The 19,538-nt window shown below is 45.6% G+C and overlaps 2 protein-coding genes across 7 annotated transcripts in view; both read right to left on the minus strand.

The window, feature by feature from the left end:
• The window catches only part of tmem108 (transmembrane protein 108), a 32,998-nt gene extending 26,866 nt beyond the window's left edge, over window positions 1-6,132 (minus strand). Inside the window, exon 1 of one of the 2 annotated variants that reach the window (XM_086066432.1) lies at window positions 5,738-6,132. The gene's annotated coding sequence lies outside the window, so the exon portion shown is untranslated. Of the gene's footprint in view, window positions 1-2,031; window positions 2,226-5,737 lie in introns of those variants that run through there. The other variant, XM_086066431.1, reaches the window with a different exon arrangement.
• Window positions 6,133-7,463: 1,331 nt separating this feature from the next.
• On the minus strand, window positions 7,464-19,103 carry topbp1 (DNA topoisomerase II binding protein 1). 5 transcript variants are annotated; one of them, XM_086066423.1, is made up of 28 exons: window positions 18,812-19,103; window positions 18,636-18,732; window positions 18,337-18,471; window positions 18,103-18,246; window positions 17,710-17,891; window positions 17,136-17,320; window positions 16,889-17,065; window positions 16,457-16,629; window positions 15,327-15,490; window positions 15,004-15,251; window positions 14,564-14,889; window positions 14,301-14,473; window positions 13,550-13,761; window positions 13,024-13,355; window positions 12,577-12,762; window positions 12,345-12,460; window positions 12,141-12,264; window positions 11,889-12,062; window positions 11,288-11,375; window positions 11,024-11,204; window positions 10,652-10,881; window positions 10,434-10,576; window positions 10,267-10,357; window positions 9,946-10,109; window positions 9,725-9,853; window positions 8,803-8,892; window positions 8,563-8,724; window positions 7,464-7,669 (listed from the first exon to the last, which is right to left on the minus strand). In XM_086066423.1, the coding sequence occupies exons 2-28, from the start codon at window positions 18,720-18,722 to the stop codon at window positions 7,541-7,543; spliced, it is 4,545 nt and encodes a 1,514-aa protein (XP_085922549.1). In that variant the 5' UTR covers window positions 18,723-18,732; window positions 18,812-19,103; the 3' UTR covers window positions 7,464-7,540. The 5 variants fall into 5 exon arrangements, with proteins under 5 accessions (XP_085922549.1, XP_085922550.1, XP_085922548.1 ...); XM_086066424.1 differs by having other exon boundaries at window positions 11,904-12,062; window positions 17,136-17,329; XM_086066422.1 differs by having other exon boundaries at window positions 17,136-17,329.
• Between the last annotated feature and the right edge of the window lie 435 nt (window positions 19,104-19,538).

Below are 19,538 nucleotides of genomic sequence, written 5' to 3' on the forward strand. Positions count from 1 at the left end.
TGAAGGGGGGGGGGGGACTAATGTTGGAAATGTGGCCATAATTTACATCTTTTCTGTCCATAAGATAACTTCAGCAAGCTAGGTTGATTATGCTAGCTAGTAGCTAGCATAACATTTACCCTTGAAAACTTCAATGATAGAACAACAAAAAGGAAAAATAGATGAAGATATATACAAATACATGCTGTTAATGAAGGGTGGGAATTATTTACATCTTTCCTGTTTAAAAGATCATTTATAACAGTAGCACGGTAGCTGACGTTGCTACGTGTGTAATCATACAGCAAAAGTAAAACGATAGAACCAAAAAAAAAAAGCTGAAAATATTATTGTATTTCTTTTTTTAATTGTATATTTATTATTATTATTGTAGTTCTAAACACAGGTTGTTAACGAAGGTTGGTTGATGTGTAAATTCACGCAATGTCGATAACGTTAGCATGCTAGCTGAGGTCATTAAATATGTTAGCGTCAAACTTGTCCCTGAGCAGCTTGAAATAAATGTAAAAAAAAAAAATCTGTACAGTAAAGGGTTCCTAATGAAGAGCAGGTGTTTATGTTTTCAAAAAAAAACGAAGCATTGATCGACATCTTTTCCATTGACAAGCTAATATTAGCAGTGGCCACCTGTGTAAAATCGACCCTCGCGAGAAAGTTGAACCACGGAATAAAACATTGCGGCGTGAAGAGTGTTATTGAAGAGTGGGCGCAAAAAACAAATGACATCATTTATGACGAAGCCACGTGGATCGCCTCCAGCACAGCTCAACAACGACACTGACGGGGAGTTCGTTCCTCGCGGATCCCCCCAGTGCGGAGGTGGTCCTCAATCACAAAGCATGTGGCAGCACTTTAATCTGCAGCTTCGATCACATCAAGCTGCCACCGAGACAACGTTTGATTTCAACGCTTTGGGAATCCATCAAAGCTCTAACGAGAATTACCCACACGGAACAAGTTGCCAAGGAAACAAGAAAGCCCCCCCCCCCCCCCCCCACACTCCCAAAGCCAAGGAGGTTGATGTTAATCCTCATACTCACTCTCACCTCATCACTTCACAGTCGGGGTAAAATGCACCCCCCCCCCCCCCCCAACCAAGGAGGACTCCTTCACCTCTCGCCAGCAGGTCCTCTCATAATCCCATTAGAGGCGCTCATGTGTGCCGCTTTAAGAAGAGGCCACCGTATCCTGGGAATGCCCACATGGACGATGACACCTCACGCAGACCACGACGAAAACTTGCTTCAGGTACTTGGACTTCCTGGACGTGCAAAGTGAGGAGTATTTTGAATTAGTCCAGAATTTAACTACCGGTAACTGTAAATCAAGGCTTAATTTTCCAGTTAGAAATTCCCACTCTTCAATCAATAAGAATCTTCATTACACATTTTTTGGGGGGGGGGTTCTATATTTCATCTTTTCAGGGCCACGTTTTTAAGACACACGCTAATGTTAGCTTTAAGACAAATAAGACGCGAATCAAGGCTTATATTATAAACACCCATTTTTCATGAATATCATTTAACCTACAATTTTTGTTTGACAATTGAAGCTACCCTCGAGCAGGTTTGACCTAAGTCGCTAACAAAACCTCAGCTAGCATGCTAGCGTTAGCTTATCAACAGAAAACGTGTCAATTAAAGCTTTAGATGCCAAATATTAGACAACCACTCTTGAAACACACTTAAAACAGTTTATTTGATATTCTTTTCTTCTATAAATCACATTTGTCAGGGGTTGGGTTTTACGCTACGACACTGAGCAACCTCTACCGCTAGTACGCTAATGTTAGCATGTCAACTTCATTTTCCGAGTTGCAAAATAAAGATGGAAAAGCTGCTCCGTTTGAGAACATGCCCGTATTTGGGACTTCCTGTTGGTGAAATGCGAAACGTCATGTGGGGCAAGGGGGCTAATCCCGACATGGACAAGGAATCAGTGAACATTTTCGAGAGTTAACTGTACTCAAATGCTCTCTGGAGCAAAAAAAAAAAAAAAAAAAAAAAAAAAAGAAAGAAAGAGAGACCTTACACAACACCGTCGCGGTGGATTAGTTCAACCAAATGGGTCCTTTTGCCCCCGGTGGCACCTGGGGGTGCGCGTCAGCGGGTGGGGGCGCACATCGCAGTGGCACGGCCGCAGCAGAAGAATGCCAGGAATTCCCCACTGGTAATCACGTCGCCCTCACGCTCAGACGGTCGCCCTCGCTCTTATCTGCCGGTGGGCCCGCCTGACCCCCCCCCCCCCCCCCCAATGAGTAATCATTAGAACGGCGAGTTATTCATTAACGGCGCGCTTCCGCTTCTGCTGTCGTCGTCGACTCTTCCTGTGGCCTCCATTTCAAGACTAAACGCATGGCACAAGACAATAAGGCATACTCGACAAACTAAAGAATAGCTATTGTGCTCACGTCGTCCTTGGGTTCCACATTTGTTTACGACGTAGCGGAATTACGAACACGCTGCAGCTGTTCACTTTTACAGTCCATATATGGCAATTAGTAAACATTTGAGATGAATGCACCCATGCCCAAATGATTATAGTTGCCTAAAGTAACTTATTTGCTCCCAAAAACGTATAAATACGCTCTATTTTAAATATCACCTTACTCCCGAAGACGCATTTATACGTTTTTTTTCAAATGTGTTTTTTAAATTATTTTTTTATGCCAGAGCATACAGAAGTCTTTGATGCAGCCTCTCAACTGAAGAGAATGCTTGAAGCAATGGTAGTTATTACAAAAACAGCCAGCAGGTGGCAGCAGAGTATAAGAGCTCAACAAGGGTCCAAGGCTTTTTCCTCCAGCGTTTTAAACAGATTTGTGAATAATGATGAAACTTAGCTATATTCTAATGCTAATTGCTGCAAAACTTGAAACAGATAGAAATATACTTTTTTTTTCCTGATGGAAGAAGAGACTCTAATCTTTCTTTTGGTAGGTTCCATGTTTTTATAGCAATAGAACACAATATTCTGTGGGCCTTGCAAAATCAGTCCAAATCCAGTATAACAGCCGGGAGCGAAGGGGGTTGCTTCAGTGAAAATGGCTGCGAGTGAAAGAGTTAATAGTTTAAAACTCTAAATATACCCCAAACTACAATTTGATGTGCTTTACTGTACATCGAGTAACTTGGTCTACGACAGTAGCGGATTTATGTATAAACATGGTTAGAGTCCATATGCACTGGGGCCCAATGGTGCAGCAAGCAACCACATCCAGCAGACAAAACAAGTCAGATGGACATTTTATTTTATTTTCTTTTTAAGAAGGTGCGAGCTAATTTGGTCTTCCTTTTTCTTTTTTTTCTTTTTTTTTTAGAAAAGGAACATAAGTGACAAACCATTCCACGTACAATTGTGGTGAAAGTGATCCCAAAAAGCGTTTGGAGTGTTTGTGCTCAAAGAGCGTTAAAGAAATGCCGCGGGTGGGCTTTGCTCGCCGCGAGATCCTGTTTGGATCCTGCTCAGGGGCTTTGCTGTGTTGTCAGCCGGCAGAACGGCGCAAAGTCCACGGCGGGGGCCGCATTCCACCTCACCGTGTACCACCCTCTACCAGCCAAGTTGCCTAGTAAAACCTTTCGCAGGCACTTTCCCTAATACTTTCCCATCAGAGTACACCCCCCCCCCTCCGCCACCACAACACCCCCACCCCATCCACCGTTTCCTGCGATAGGTTTGTCCAGGCGGGATGGGACAGCCGATAGTTTCCGGGCGTTTTTCAAACTTTTCCGGACTGCCGATAAGAGTCTAACGATGCCGTTAGTTCTTCCTAACATGGACGTCAGGTCGGCCAATGGGGAGAAAGTGAGGAGATACTTTGGAACATTTAATGGGAAGCAAAACGTCTCGATAAAAGACCAGACAATCGTTTGCCGGCAACGATAACGGCGATAACGTGTAATCTCTGATACGTCAGAGGGGAAACGCATCAAAGCGTACGGCCGCTGGCCAGAGAAAAAAACAAACAAGAAAACATGTGTTTGTTGCGCTTTGGATAATAATGTACAAACAAAAAAAATCTGTTTTTTATTACAGGTTTATTGTTTTTATTTTCTTAGGAAACAACAAAATATGAAGAAAAAGCTTCCCCCCCTTTTTTTTAGTTTTGGTTTAGCAATTCTAATTTAATTATTAAAATGTTATTAACATTTTTGTGGGGGGATCCAACTCCCATTTTTTTTTAAACGGAAAACAATAATCTGCTTATTGTTGGTTTATATCTATCTATTCCAGAATTTGGGTTTGAAAACAATTATTATTATTTTTTTTTTTTTAAATAATTTTCAACTCTACATAGATTTTTGTGTGTGGTTATTTTCAGGCCAGCCCAGTCCTTATCCTTTGCAAATAGCAGGGGTCCACTGTACTAAATTATTTTTAATTAAAAAAAATATATAAAAATAAAATAAATTAAAGGAAGGATTTTCTTGTGAGGTGTTATTCCGCAATTTTTACTGATACTATTTTTTCAGGTATTTTTTTGCAAGAAGTAGCAGTTTTGCAATCGTGACAACATACTGTCGGCCATTATGAATGCAAGGGTGGCAAAAAGTGTCATTCATGCTGGCTGCTTCACTTTGATAATGAAAACAAACAACTGCAAAAAAAAAGAAACACGCATCCTCATTAGCGACGTCCATTTTGTTGCAAGGCTCGCTTAATACCACCCCAGCATGGCAAATCGCCCTGAGGACGATGTCCGCTCCAGATGTCATTGCCCCCGCTGACCCCCACCCCCCTGCACACACGGCACTACTGGAGGTGGGGGTGGAGGGATTGTCCAACAGAACAAAGGAGGCTGGAGGTGAGGGAGCGCGGCGGGCAAGCCGGGGGGGGGAGGCGAGCAAACATTCCGGCCACAACGGCGAGGTCTGGCCAACAGGTTGAATTGGGACTTGAACACAAGTTTGGCCTTCTGCGTTTGCCTTTCACGGAGTTCCTGCGATTATCTGCATTGACGCTCGACTCCTTTGCCAAGATTGACATCTTTCCCCGCTCTTGGAAAACTTTTTGCTTTGACTAAAATGAACACCTGATGCCACGTTGAACGCAAAACAACACCAAAGCACAACTCGAGTTCGACTTCAACGATTTGGAACCCTTCAGTGGCTCTCCTTGCCCACATGCCAGGGCATCATAGTACCCCTGCTTCCCTCACTTCGCCCGAGCAGCCACGTGTCCGAAACTAGGCTCATAACTCCAATGTTGGCTTTGTGTGGTATGCGTGTTTGTTTATATTTGCCCTGCCATTGACTGACGGCCAGTCATGTATGTAAAAATATACGCCATGTCTCAATAAAGATTGGGAACATTGCCCTCGGAGGATTAAAAACGTAAAGGCCACCTGATAGGAAACAAGTAGGCTTGCTTCTAATGTACCACACATATTCCTACAGTTTAATAGTATTTGCACTAGTAGCACTACACCGCTCCTACTGCACTAATCAGGCTGTATATTTTCAAGTCATCCTTCCCCCACAATCTCCTGTCTTTATTACCGTCTGCATGTCTGGTGGAGGCAAAAAAAAAAAAAAAAAAAAAGCCGCCCCACACGGGTCCATACGAAAAAGTGCGTTCAGTTAATTAACTCAGATTTAATTGAACGTCACGTCATAAGAGGCATGAATGAGAGTGTGACTAATGTGTTGGAAATGATGCAGTCGCGTGATATCCAGCTGACAAAAATCGATACACCTGATCGATACGCGCGGCAGTAAATAAACAGCGCTCCACTCACCTATGGCGGCGTTGGTAGCGTCGGCGTATGCGAGCCCGATCGCGAGGCGAGCTAGCGGGCGGCGAGTCGCACCTTCACCGCGTCGAGGCGCACATGGTCCGGCCCGGCTGGCTTGGAAGTGTCGCGCGCGCGTGCGTGCGTGCACCCGCTCCGGCCGGGTGAGGTGAGGTGAGGTGAGGAAGAGGAAGGAGGAGGCGCTCGCTCGGTGTTCCAACACTCCGGCCGCGGGGGCTGCGATGCGCAAGGCGGTGCCAGCTGACTGAAACTGAAGGACCACCCCGGTCGGACCTTCCGTCAGTGGCCGGTGACGGAACTCTGCTCCCTGTCTGTGACGCAGCTCTCTCTCCGCCTCCGACCGGGCCGTCCGTCGGGGTTTGGTCGATCCGGTGCCACCCACCGAGAGTGAGTGAGTGAGTGAGGGAGGACCTAGAAGCGTGAAGACGGGGAGGGAATGTTAATGAGGGACGCTGGGGGGGGGGGGGATGCTGCAGTCGTTGGAGTTGCGGTGGCGACACGGCGGAAGGAACGCTGGATACAGCGGTGCCGTCCACTAAGCACCTGCTTAGGGTGAAAGCATGCAACCCCAAGATCCATTCACGGACGACCCCGGTATTCGCGGGGGATGGGTGGCGAATCAGCCGCGAATAACACAAATCAGCATATAATTAACGTCCTTATAAACGCCCCCCCAACAATTTCATTTCCACGATAAAAAGAAAATTTGTCATACTAATTAAACTTATTCATGTGCAGTGCAGGTATAAATTTACACTGTAGTATCTGTGGTGTTGTGTGTATGAGAGTCCTGAAAGTGGAAGTCAGCCAATGACTAACATTAGCCATGTTGGTGCTGAGTGACGGCGTCAGCTGTGGAAAAGCAACAGGTTGTTTGTGTTCATTTTGCTACCTTTTGTTCATTAAAGCCACTGAAATGTGAACCAGCGGTGTCGATCCTTGACCACAAGTGGAGGATTCATTCAATTATTCAAACCAGCAGTGGGAGGCAATGAAATAAACTAACAATTGACTTTATGCAACTTCAGCCACTTTAGCTTCTTTTTTCCAAGTATGAAATGATGCTATCCTTTGGACATTTTCTGTCCTTGACACACTTTTTCATCCTGGTCCTGTTTGTCCTATTCAATAAATGTCTGAAAGTGACTTAACTTTGATATGTTAAAACTTTGTTGTTCCTGCATTAGATATTGTTTTTCCACATTGCTGTTGCAAAAACAGGATGAAATAGTAATAAGCCTAATTTGGAGGACTAGAAAGTACAGATATTTAAATACTCAAGTATAGTGATATGTGAAAGTATACCTATAAGTGCAGTAACAAAGTATTAAGTCATTTGTTACTTTGCACCTTTACGAAAATGTAAACACAATCTGGTGTTTACTGCACAGTCAAGCAGCCAGAATGACAATAGACTGTAAGGGCCCCCAAACGAAAAACAAAAAAGACAATTAATCAAAGTGAGATAATGAGAAACGTCTCACCAGATGATGAATCAAACGAATCCACGTGCCTAGAACAAAATGGAGCAAATCAAGCATCAACACAAAAGTGTGACGACGTAGCGCCCCCTGCAGATCAGTCAGTGTGTCTGCAGCCAATAACAAAGCATGACTGGACGTTTTCTGCAGGGCCCCCCGAAGAGTCATCAATCACAGCCTGCAGCCACACTGCAGTCTCCTCCAGCCGGACTCGACAGAGGGACGCCACATGCGCTACGCTGACTTTATTTCTTAAGACAAACCAATGCTATTTACAATATTTTTGCAAGGGGGGGGGGGGGGGGTTTCAGTGCAGACGAGACTTTTTCAGCCGGGAGGTGTGCTCGGCCGCTTTGCGTTTCAGTGACGGCACGCCGGCCGCCTCTTCGGGGGGGCTCCCGGCGAGGAGGTAGAGCGCCGTCGGAGGGATGGGCTCCTGCAGGGGGGACAAAACGTCGTAAATCCTGACGCATAAAAGTGTCCCGAAAGGCACGGGGAATAGCCCCGCTGCTTCTATACGGAACGACCGGGGCATCATTCATCCGTTCCATCTTCGATTGGTAATTGAAAGAAAGGAATTAAATAAAGAATGACTTTTCACATTTCAATTTCAGGCTTGGTAATGCAAAATGGCAAAACGCATCACAGTGAACCCCCATTGATGACAGCCCAGGATACGTTCAAGACCCGCCCGCAATATAATTTACTTTCACTTAGTTTAGGTGAACGGTATGAGATTTTTTTCTAATAGGTTTTCTGGTGAGCTAACAAATACATGCACGCACGCACGCACGCACATACACCAAAAAAAAAATAAAAAAATAAAAATAAAAGAGCAATGATGATGACATTTCCGAATGAACAATACTGAGCTCTTAAAAGAAAAAAAAAAAAAAGAAATTTTTTTTACTTTCACTTACTCAACACACAGAGCAAATGGCAAGAATGAAAAAAATAAAAATCCACAAGTACGGAAATATTTTTTCATGTTATTTTTGGTTTTCTCATTATTTTCTGTGTCCACTGTTAATGCTAAAAGAATGCAACATTTCTACATTGTGGGACTAATAACGGTCATTATATCTCACAGATGGCACACAACAGTGCCAAAGCACTACTTTTCTATTAGACAGGACGATGGCCTAAATAAGTGAAGCTCCTCCCCTCTTTTCAATACAGTTCTTGACCTCTCGATACCACAAAACGGCCTCAAAAGTATAACTTTTATATCAGAAAAAACAGTGAGTAGTAAATATCCATTATATTTGTTTTCTGATACGATTATGAGTTCTTCTGCGCATGTGATGACAGCGCAACGCGTGCAGTGACCTGCATGAGGTAGTCGGCGATGTACTCGGGCTTCAGGCACGTCACCCCCTGGGCGGCGGCGTCAGACACGTCAACCCGGAAATCTCCCGGCCGCAGGCGGCTGAAGTCGGCAAACAAGTGCGAGGCGACCTTGTACATCGAATGCGAGGCACTCGGCAGCACCTGGAGGAGATCAAACCCAAAAAAAAATCGAGTTCGTGAAAATGTTGAGTTGTGTTGACGACGATGCCGGCAGCCAACCTTGGCCCCGCCCGACTGCAGCAAGCGCCTGAAGCCGGCTTCTCGGCTATGGTCGATGTTCAGCATCACTGTCCAGCCGCTGAAGGCTCCCTGGAAGAAAAAAAAACAAAACGCACAGTGCTGCTTAACACACCAAATTGCCATTAAAAAACAAAAAAAGAAAAAAGAAATAAATAAAAAAAAATAATAATAAAAAAAAACATACAGGCTTAATAAGGACTCTTGATTTGATAGATGCTTGAACAGGAATGAGGAATCTTGAACGGAATTTTTATCCCTGAATCAAAAGTTACATTTAATCACCCAAACTTTTCTTTCCCTCTCAAGAATGCAAGTACGCAATTATCATTTGACTAAGTATGATTCAGGGTCAGCACAGTGGTCTAGTGGTTGACAGGCTTCACAGTTCTGGGTTGAAATCTTAACTGGTCTTACACATTTGTTTAGCACAGAAAGACACACCAATACAGAAAGTGCTATTGTAACGACTTTCATTTCACTTAAACCTGAATAACCATTAAATCACTGTTATAAAAACGGATTTCGTTTTTTTTTGTGATTGCTAGAATATGCCAGAAAGACCTTTATCTAACATTTTATACTCACAAATGTTACAATTTAAAAATTTTCAACCCCCCTCCTACCCATATACGGTAAGAAATTCAATTTGATGATGAAACAGTCCATGTTTTGTTTGAGCCATAATGGGTTGACATGTGTTGTTTGTAAAAATGAGACATTTTTGTCTCCTTTTAGTCCCCTCTAACATCTCTAAAATATATTTTTAAACAAACTTTTTTTAAAAAAAATGGATCAACTTCACACAGCGATAACTAGTCTTCCACCCATTCGAATTTATTATTTCATCTCTGAATTGCCGCATAATCTCAGGTGAAGTTGTTATGTATGAGCTGTCACGTACTTCCTGTTTGGAGGCTCCCCTTAGAGTCTTCCTCCAGCGCATAGCAGCTAACGCTAAGCGCCTTTGCTGCGAGCTGATGGAGGGCAAAGCGTCCAGGATGGAGCTGCTGCCCCACTCGTAGTCCTCCTCCTGGAGCGTGCCACGCAAAAAAACATTATGACGAATAATCAAACATTATGACGAATAATCACAATGATGGCAGAATATGTCGCTAAGCCCACCGGAATGAAGCGGCCCACGGATCGACAGGCCTCCAAGTAGGAGCGATGCAGGATCCATTTGCCGGCCGCCATGGCCGCCAGGTACTTTTCGTTGCGCAGGGGCGTGCCTACGATGATGTGGGAGCAGCTGGGGTCAAACGACTGCTTGTCCAGGATGACGCCGCCTACGGGCGGAGCAGACCAGAAGAATAAGAGAAAAAGGAAGCAATGGTCTTCATCCTCCTGGGACTTTTAGTTTTTTTCAGGGAAAGACATAATAAGCCAAATTTCAATACCACAAGTAGGCTAAATTCAGAATTAATTTTGGGAAAAAGGACTCACCAAGCACTTCGATTAGGTGACTGTAATCGATGCGTTCCTCCGGAGCGAGCGAGGACATCTGGAATCTGGGTGGCGTCCTCACCTCCTCCTCCTAAAAAGTAGGAAGACGACTTTTTTTTCCCAGCATCCAGACATCGCTGCTCGTCACATGCAATTTGAACTCTCACCTCTGGTTTGGGAGCTACTGTGGGCTTGGCGAGGGGGAAGGCGATGCTGGGGGCTTCGGGAGTCAAGATGTCATGCTGTGGATCTTCCTCTGGGGGCGCTGTGGCCTTCTTGCCCATTTGCTGGTCAATGACGTCACAAGCCGCTGATGGGAAAAAGACGGCTGAATAAAGTCAAAAAATAAAAGAAACAATTGGCGCATTTTAATAAACGTCCTTACCCATCTCCACCAGCTCAGAGTCGGTCATGGAGTCTTTGAGTTGGTTGTTTTGCTGCGGCACAGCCGGCGAGGGAGGCACCAGAGGCTCCGAGTGTTGCGAGGGACTACCGGGCCACTGCAGGTTGTCGGCCAGCTTAGCCCGTTCCTCTCTGGCCGTCGGATCATCCCAAACGATCTGCTCGCTCTGGGAAGGCTCCGTGTTGACATCCAGAGCAGCTGCCCTGGAGACCCTGAGATGAACATAAGAAGGGTCGACTTTTAATTTGCCTCATCGTCAAACACGTTTTGTAAATTTTGTTATGAATAGTCAACCCTCTGTGTTTCCTTGAAGCACTTTTTTTTTTTTTTAATTAACATGTAGCCTTTACTTACCTTAATGCTTCCAGAGTGCGCCTGCTGCCGCCAGGAGTGTTGGGGGAGGAGTCGGTGCCCGTGGACCCCATCCGACTGAGCCGCACCGACGTCCGCCTGCCGGTCGTTATCTTGGTGGCCGACATGATTTCTTGTAGTGTTTTTTGCAGGTTTTCTCTCATCTGCAGCGCTTCGGTAATATCTGGAAGAAATCGTTGAAATAAATGATGTGACTTTTTTTTTTTTTTTTTTTGTAAGTTGACAGAGAGCTGGCGTAACACCCACCGTTCTTGTCCGCAAGGTTGTCTTGATCTCTGCTTCCATCACTTGTACGGCGAGAGGTGGAAGCGTCCTCTGCGGGTTTGTGCTCAGACTGGAAGAAGGATGCTTAAATGTTAACAACTGTAAGTGTGCACCATCATACACCCTGTGGCCACATGAGGTACAACAACAACAACAGCAAAAAAATACAAAAGTTGTACGGTCTCACAAAATCTGCCTTGACAAAAGTAATCGGTTGATTGCCACTGTCAGGGCAGGTGTACATTTATTAACCATCCTGTTATGTTGCAGATCAAACTGACCCAAAGTTAAAAGTATTTTTGATGGACTCAGTGGAACCTAAGTCCTGCTATTTGCAAAAAAAAAAAAAAATTCTGCTTTTCGGAAAAGCCATAAAACGCCACAAGAAGCTGCCTGTTGAAATATGAAAGCAGGACAGTAACTGTATCAGCGAAGAGCTCAGTTTACTTTTTCTAAATCAAATCATGTCAGCCATTTTTTTAAGGGCAATTTTGAGTTTGAAATGACACAAAAGTGTGTTGGGAAGATAATTTGTGGTCAATTTTGTGCTTATGAATCCACACACAAAAATAGTCAGCATTACATTATTTGGGTGTACTTTGTCATCCCGGGCTTCGGTGTTGTCTTGCAGTTGTGTTTGCGTGGAAGGTGGAGACCTCCGAGCGCTGCTGGGAACCTGACTGAGGTTCAGGCTCATCTTGGGGTTGTAGGTGAACGGATACAGAGACTCTGGGACGCGCCTCTGCTCCTCGGCGCACTTAACGACAACCACAAACAAATTGCTGGGATTACAATAATCCGACAGGGTATGCGGCCAACACGACAGGAGACGTACAGCTTCCAGCCAATGGTTCGACACCACATGCAGGCCCCTCTCCTTCACGCCTCGGTATTCTCGACTGTTGTCCCCTGCTCGGCCCTGGTAGATGAAGTGGGTGACGGTATCGTCGCAAGCCCATCTTTACACACAAGACGGTGTTGTTTTTTTTGCATTATGTTTCTTTGCTTGCGTCGACAAAAAAAAGTCGGTTGTGACTACCTGAACTCGGCTCCGAGCGAGGCGGCCACGGCGTTCAGTTCACTCTGCATCTTGCTCAGCTTCTTCCCCACGCAAATCACGACACCCGTCAGCGGGTCGGCCGCCTTTTTTCCTGCCTTCACATAATAAAAGGTGTTCAACCAAAGCATATACAAAAGACAAAAAATAACAAAAAAAGGTAAGAGGGGGGCAAGCGAAAAGTTAACAAAAAAAAACAGACGTGATCCCCAACCTCCTTCCTGCTGGTGCTGAGCCGCGGGCTGGCAGAGGCCGCTTGCATGTCGGCAACGTGGCTGCCACGGGTGCTGTTGGCCAGCGCCACCTTCAGGTTCCTGTTGATGACGTCGGTCAGCGGCGTCTCCGCCCTCTCTCCAGGCTTTGATCTCCCGCCTGGCGTGTCCAACACCCCCAAGGCATCCTAGAGGTAACAAACATTGGCTGTGTTACACTATCGAGCAGCAAAAAATTTCCCTTTTTTTTTTTTTTAATAACTCAAATTAGTTAATTTATGTATCTAATCATTGAATTCATTAAATAACTTAATAGGTTTTAGGAAACAAAACCTTTATTTTTCTACGAATGACAACGCGGCTCTCAGGCACAAAAGTTTCCCAACTTGTGTTTTTGAAGGACAATTCATCCAAACAGCAGACACAAATGCCCCCCCCCCACCCCCCACCTTGACATTGAAGGAGGGTCTGAAGAGCTGATCCCTGCTGAGGAAGCGTGAGGGCGTGTCCAGCTGCAGCGAGGGCTCCTTGCCGAGGGGCTTCCTGCGGCCCCCCTCCTGGTTCTGCTTGGACGTGCTGAGGTCCTCTTTGGACTTCATCTCGTCCAGCACCGAGCGGAATACTTTGCTCTGGAAGCGTCCCAAATCCAGCGGCGTGACTGCCTTGCCGCTCTGCGGACCCAGCAGCGGGACCTCTGGAGAGGAGCGTGCCGGTCGCGGCGGCGGCGGCGGTGGCATGGGTGTCCTCTGGGAGGCGGCGACAAAACTCTCCTCCTCCCTTTCTGAGGAAGAAATATAAAACCCAACTGTCATGGCACAAGTATTGGATGTTATGACAGTGCACCTGCAAAATAGTCGCACGTGTTTGTAGTGCCTCTCATCCATTTTGGAATGAAGTTGTAACGTAATGTTTGCAAAAAGTGAAGTGCTGCGAATATGTTGCCGATGCACCATACATGAATGAACTTTTGCAAACCGGGAGAAGGAGGCAGGTCAACCAGAAAGCGATCCTCGGCTGCCCTCTGGCCGGTCCGGGCCGACGCCAGAATCCAGTGCATGGTGACGGCCGGGAGCCCCCACTTCTTGGCCGCCTGGTACTTGGTGCCGTCCGGGCTCTGCAGCACCAGGTGAGTGCTGGCCAGCATTCCTTTATTTGGGTTGGCCAAGCGCACAAAGAAGTCCTGGACACTGTGGGAGTCAAGAATTGCACAAACTTGTCTAGCGGAAGGAATATGACAACTTAACTTTGTAATTGTACCCCGCCTACTGCCCGAAGCCAGCTGGGATAGGCTCCAGCAACCCCGCGACCCTTGTGAGGACAAGCGGTACAGAAAATGGATGGATGGATTGGATTTTGTAATTGCTTGAATACAAATAATTGGCTTAATGAAGTGTGAAAATAACCAATTAAGTCAAAAGTGACACGCATGTTTCTAAAAATCAATCTGTGAATATGCCTTTTTGAATTTTATCCCCAGTGATGTAATTACTGGGCTAATTTACATAATAACAGCCCCAAAACCCAATTTCTCCACCAGTGACATGGTAGTGAGGATCGGTGAAGATCCAGAGCCACTTTTAAGCAATGGCCAGCTGCCGCAAGACTACACTGTCTGAAACTCTATCATGTCAAATCCAAAAGGTAAGCGGAGCTGCACTTACAGTATAAAGAGTATCATCCCCTCAAACCAGGCTAATTTCAAAAGGACAAAAAAATAAAGACCCACGTGGCTCCCAGGTGTTTGGCCAGCTCCACGAGCGACTCCCGCTCGGCTCCGGTGAACTGGCTGACGGAAAGGACGCAATCCGTGAGGGGGGAACGTCCGTCCATCACGGCAACGGGAGTGAACAGAGGATTGGACGAAAGCTCCAGGAGACACTCCATCTCCACACACGTGGCCTGTTGAGTCAAAATAAGGAATAGCTGACATTTGAAACAACTTTAGGCAAAAAAATCTTCAGGAAAAAATGAGAAAAGTTGTGACCTCACCAGCCACGTATCGGTGACCACCTCGTCCACTGTGGCCTCCACCGAGCAGCCCAGCAGAGGCACCACGGCGTAATCGGCGACGACGCGCGTGCGGCTCACTGACACCCGGCCTCCGTTCTCCGTCACGAGCAGGGAGAGTTGGGCCTCGGCCTCGGCGCCGAAGCCCTGCAGCAGGAAACGCTTCCCGGCGAAGAGGCCCGCCTCGCTGGCTTCGTGCACGGCGGAGTCCGACTCGAGTCTGGCGCTGCGGTTGAGGGCGCGGGAATGCTCGGCGGCCGCGTTGACGGATGTCCCGCTGTCACGCTCGGCTGACGGTGGCTCATCAACTTGAAAGAAAACGCATCGTCACACCAAAAAAAAAGCTTTATGTAAAATATCTTTAGGTGGAGGGCAGAGATCAAAAGGAGAGGGTTTCCACAATCAAGTGCCACAAAACTCACAGACTGTCGGGTCGTCGTCCATGTACTGCGAGAGGAGGTCCTCCTCCGCTTGCTTCAGTCTCGGTGTGCTGGGACTGGCGGCGGGGGGTCCAACTGAGGGCCTGGAGGCGGCGGTGCGACGGGCCGGCGCAACCAACAAGTCCGCCCGGGAGGTAGGCAAACAGCCCGGGTGGAGGAAGCCTTCTTCCGGGAGGAGACGGCCTTTGGCGAAGCAGTCGAGCAGCCACTGGACTGTCACCACGTGAGGTCTGGCAATCAATAAAAAAAAAAAAATGTAGCGTACATGTCTTCCCTTGTGATGCTCTCCTGGACTTGGAGCCAACCTGTGAGTTGCTTTGGACAGAAAAGTCTTGAGGTCCTGGTCCGGTTCTCCCAAGACCACATGTGTGAGCTCCTCGCTGGGCTGGTTGAAGCGAAGACCGCCCGCGGTGCTCACCAGGCGACGCAGCTTCTCCAACTGCTTCACGGGCACGCCGCACAGATACAACTGCGCGACAGTCATGACGAGGAAACCATGAGACAAAAGCTCACATAAAACCGTCTGAGAGAATGTGAGTGTGATGAAACCAAATTTAACACAAATGCCCCTTAATCACACCTAAGACAAGTCATATGAGATCGGGAAGGGAAAATGCGGCACAATTTTGATAGTTTCACTTAGGGATGTACTCACTTTTGTTGCAAGAGGTTGAGACATTCATGGCAGCGTGATATCATATTTACAAATTTCAAATGTACCAAAGTGTTATTACTTCAGATTAGGGCTGTCAAAATTAGTGTGTTAATTTTGAGTAATGATTTTAAAGTTCCTTGTACGTGCAATTAATGACCGCCCCTTACTTGGAAAGCATGTTGGAGAATTCCAGTCGCAACGCAGCAAACGCGTTCACGTCAACATTTAGCAGTAATACATTTAATGATAATGCATATATTTGTGGAGACTGGCGGCAGGTTGTATTTAACAATTGTTAAAATGTGCAGAATTTCACAAGATTAGATCGCTCTTAATGTGAAAAGAAAAATGCACTGAGCTGTCACCAACGTCTTACAAATGCAAATATGCCATCTAGTGGCAGAAATATTACCTCAACACAAATCAATATCACACTTGTTTTTAACTAACTAAATTTTATGAATTATTATGAAATTACTGTATCAATGACTAAAAGATGCAGCCATATTTCTATTAGTTTAATGTTTTTCCACTTTTATGTTAACAAGAGTATGAATACTTAAGGGGAAAAAAATATTGTACATTTTATTATACATTTAGAACAGATATAAAATTTGCGATTAATCATGAGTTAACTATTGAAGTAATGCGATTAATTACGATTTAAAAAATGTTTATCGCCTGACAGCCCTACTTCAGATATAATTCAGAACTATTGTCACAAATGTGTGGGGTGTGCTCACTTTTGTGAGACTGTATGTGATAAGCGGAACCACTTACCTTACAGCCATCCAGGACGTCGTCTGCGGGACACACGGTGAGATCCAGACCGTCGGTGGCGTCCGAAACTTCCGCGTTTGCGCGGCTGACGTTTCCATTGGTGAGGGCCGTGTCGTTTACTGTTGCACTGGCGTTGAAGGAGATGTTACTCAAACCCAGCAGAGAAGGACGCTCTGCACGCAAAAGGAGCCGGCGATTTTGTCAGTGGAGACAAAGCCTACTAGCAGGCAATGGTGCCTTGAGATACGAGTTTTATTTGTTTGTTTATGTTCAGATCTCAAATCACTCGTTCTAACTTTCTCCTTCATCTTTGAACTATGAATCATTTTTTTGATGATCTGTATACTTGGTCATAACTGCAGAATTGACAGTAAATAAAGAAGATAAAGCTTCTTGAATCCTGAATGGGGCGTATACGCCGCGCAGACGGACCTTCCTTTTTACCGGAGCCGGTGGGCGTGGACGTGTTCGGCGCGGCGCTTTTGGACGCGGCGCGCTCTACGGTGTAGTGACGCTCATCCTGAGAGCAGCCCTTCTCGATGCTGTCGAAAAGCCAGCGCAGGGACACGCAGTACACGTTCCATTTGCGCGCGCACTCATACTTCTGACCTGCAGACGAAAAAATGCAAGACAATGAGACGGGGAAAAACCATAACAGCGGAATCTCCGCCATTTTTACCCGAGGGTTCGTTGACGATGAGGTGCGTGCACTCGTTCATTTTGAGCTGGCCCGTGTAGCGGCCGCCGTGCTGCTCGCACAGACGCTGCACTTCTTTACGCTCGATGGTGGAAAGACCCGTCACGCACACGGTGCAGCCCCGCAGCACCGGGCACAAGTGGTCCTCCATGGGCAGCTCCGTGTACCTGAACAGACTGAAGACAGGGGCGGGCATCTTGTTACGTGTACTACTTCTGTAATGTGTCGACTGTGGCTCTCCTTTCCCACATGCGAGGGTATTACAGGAAGTGCAAAGCCAGCCCTCCAAGGAAGATTTTTTTTCCTACAGACTTGTTCCTGCATTTTGTTCTGCCTCCTGTTTATTTGGAGTGTAATTTTACTGTGGACCACTAGATAGCAGCAGACTTGTTTGTCTGACACGTGTAAATTTGACTGAAGAAGAATGAAAACAGGAAGTATTTCAACCAATCCTACTTTTAAGATTGCTGAATGTCCTCTTTAATCCTGATTTTCACACCTGCAGCAAGTGACAGCTGTCGTTTCTTCAAGCAATGTAATAATGTGGGTGTGTTACCTGTTCTGAGAGTTCTCCCAGCACGCTTTGATCCAGGAAGAAAGCAGGATGGGTTTGCCCAGGTTGGCGGCAACCAGGTACTTTTTGCTGCCCACTTCGCCGGCGATCAGGTGGGTGACGGACACGTTGAGGTCAAGATAGACGCGCCCGCCCATCAGCTGCACCAGATCCATCACCTCAGCCTGCAAACACACACATTAAGAACTATTTACTAAAATGAACTGATACTCACAGAACTGATGAAAACAATAACCCTATTATTTATCATGCAATTTAATTTTACCCATTATATTTGACATACGACTTGCCAGTTATTCCAAAATGCATATGGGGTTAATCTCTGGGCGAGTTTGTAAATTTCCCCATCGTGAGACTAATAAACAGATGACTGACCCGGGCAGTTTTATCCAGGCTCGTGCAGGAGACGGTGACGTTGGCCATGGCCATGTTGTAGATCGGCTTCTCCGCTTTAGGTACGCAAAGCTGCGTCTGCAGGCAAAATACCACCACCAGCGGACTTACGATCCGACAGCCGAGCTACATGAAAAGACGCAAAGAGGGAACATAACGTCAAAGAGTCCCGGGATTGTCAGCATTAACACCCAAGAGAATAAGACAGGATAATACATTCTTGCAGTGCTGGAAGGCGGGTGTGTCAAAGTCAGTGAAGACAAACAAAGATTTGTCCTTTTGGTCCATCTTTAACACAGCTTCTTCATCGATCTTCTTGACGTACTTTTCAGATTGCAGTTCAATAATAGCCTGGAAACATTTGATGACAAAGATCAAATGTTGTTGGTGCGAATTGTTTGCATTAAAGTAAGGTTGTAAAATTCTTGTAATATTCAAAGTTGGAAACGCTGCAGGGGAATTAATGGGAAAATGTCCACCCCTTTGGAACCACATTAAATCAGACAACAGTTCACCTCATAAGCTTTGGCAGCATACTCTGATGTTTGTCCTTTACTTCCGACAAACTTGACAATGAAGCCTTCCTTGTCTTCTTTGGACATGATGGCCAACCTAAAAAACACATTTCATATGGCGTATTAGCTACAGCTTCATTAACATGGAGCTTACATATACTAAACTTACTACTCACCTCCGCCGGGGGCTCGAATACCGTCAGAAAAAAACCTACAATTTACTTAAACACTAATCAAACGAATTCGATTTTTTTTTTTTAAGAAACTGGATACGAGACATTACTCGAAGGCTGTTACCGGTTGATTTGTTAAAATACGAACAAACAACTTTACATTTGATAAAATATCGTCTGTACTTAATTTGTACTTGCGGGTAATTCGTCACGAATACACTGACATTTTTGTTTCTATTATCTTTTTCGATGCCTACATTGGAAAGTTGCCTTGTTATTCGCGCCACTACGTCACTTCCCGGGGCTCCAAGTTAATTGAACCGTGTGGAAAAGTGGCACATGCGAATAAACGCCTCCTTGTAACGTCGTTAACTGTGGGTAATTCGTTGAAAAAGTAACAAATACACTAACATTTATTTGTTGGTTCATTCACAAAATCGCTAAATTGACCATGTTTTTAATAATCTGAAATGCTTTACTTCCGGTGTTACAAGCAAAGTGAACCGAGTGGAATGCGACACCAGCAAACAATTCTATAATCTATTCAAGTTGAATAAACTGTTCGTTCTCGGTCCTCGGTTAACGTCGGAAAATGACGTACTTTGCCCCTAATTTACGCTAACGTATTATCAAAGTCCTAATTTATTATTTAAAGTAATATGTCTAGGTCGTAAACTTAAATCAACCAAATAAAAACCAGTAATGCGGACTGTCCAATCTACTTCATAGC

The sequence above is a fragment of the Leptonotus elevatus genome, chromosome 21 (genome assembly GCF_054856555.1).
Source record: "Leptonotus elevatus isolate MCC_2025b chromosome 21, RoL_Lele_1.0, whole genome shotgun sequence".
In the NCBI taxonomy this organism is placed as follows: Eukaryota; Metazoa; Chordata; class Actinopteri; order Syngnathiformes; family Syngnathidae; genus Leptonotus; species Leptonotus elevatus.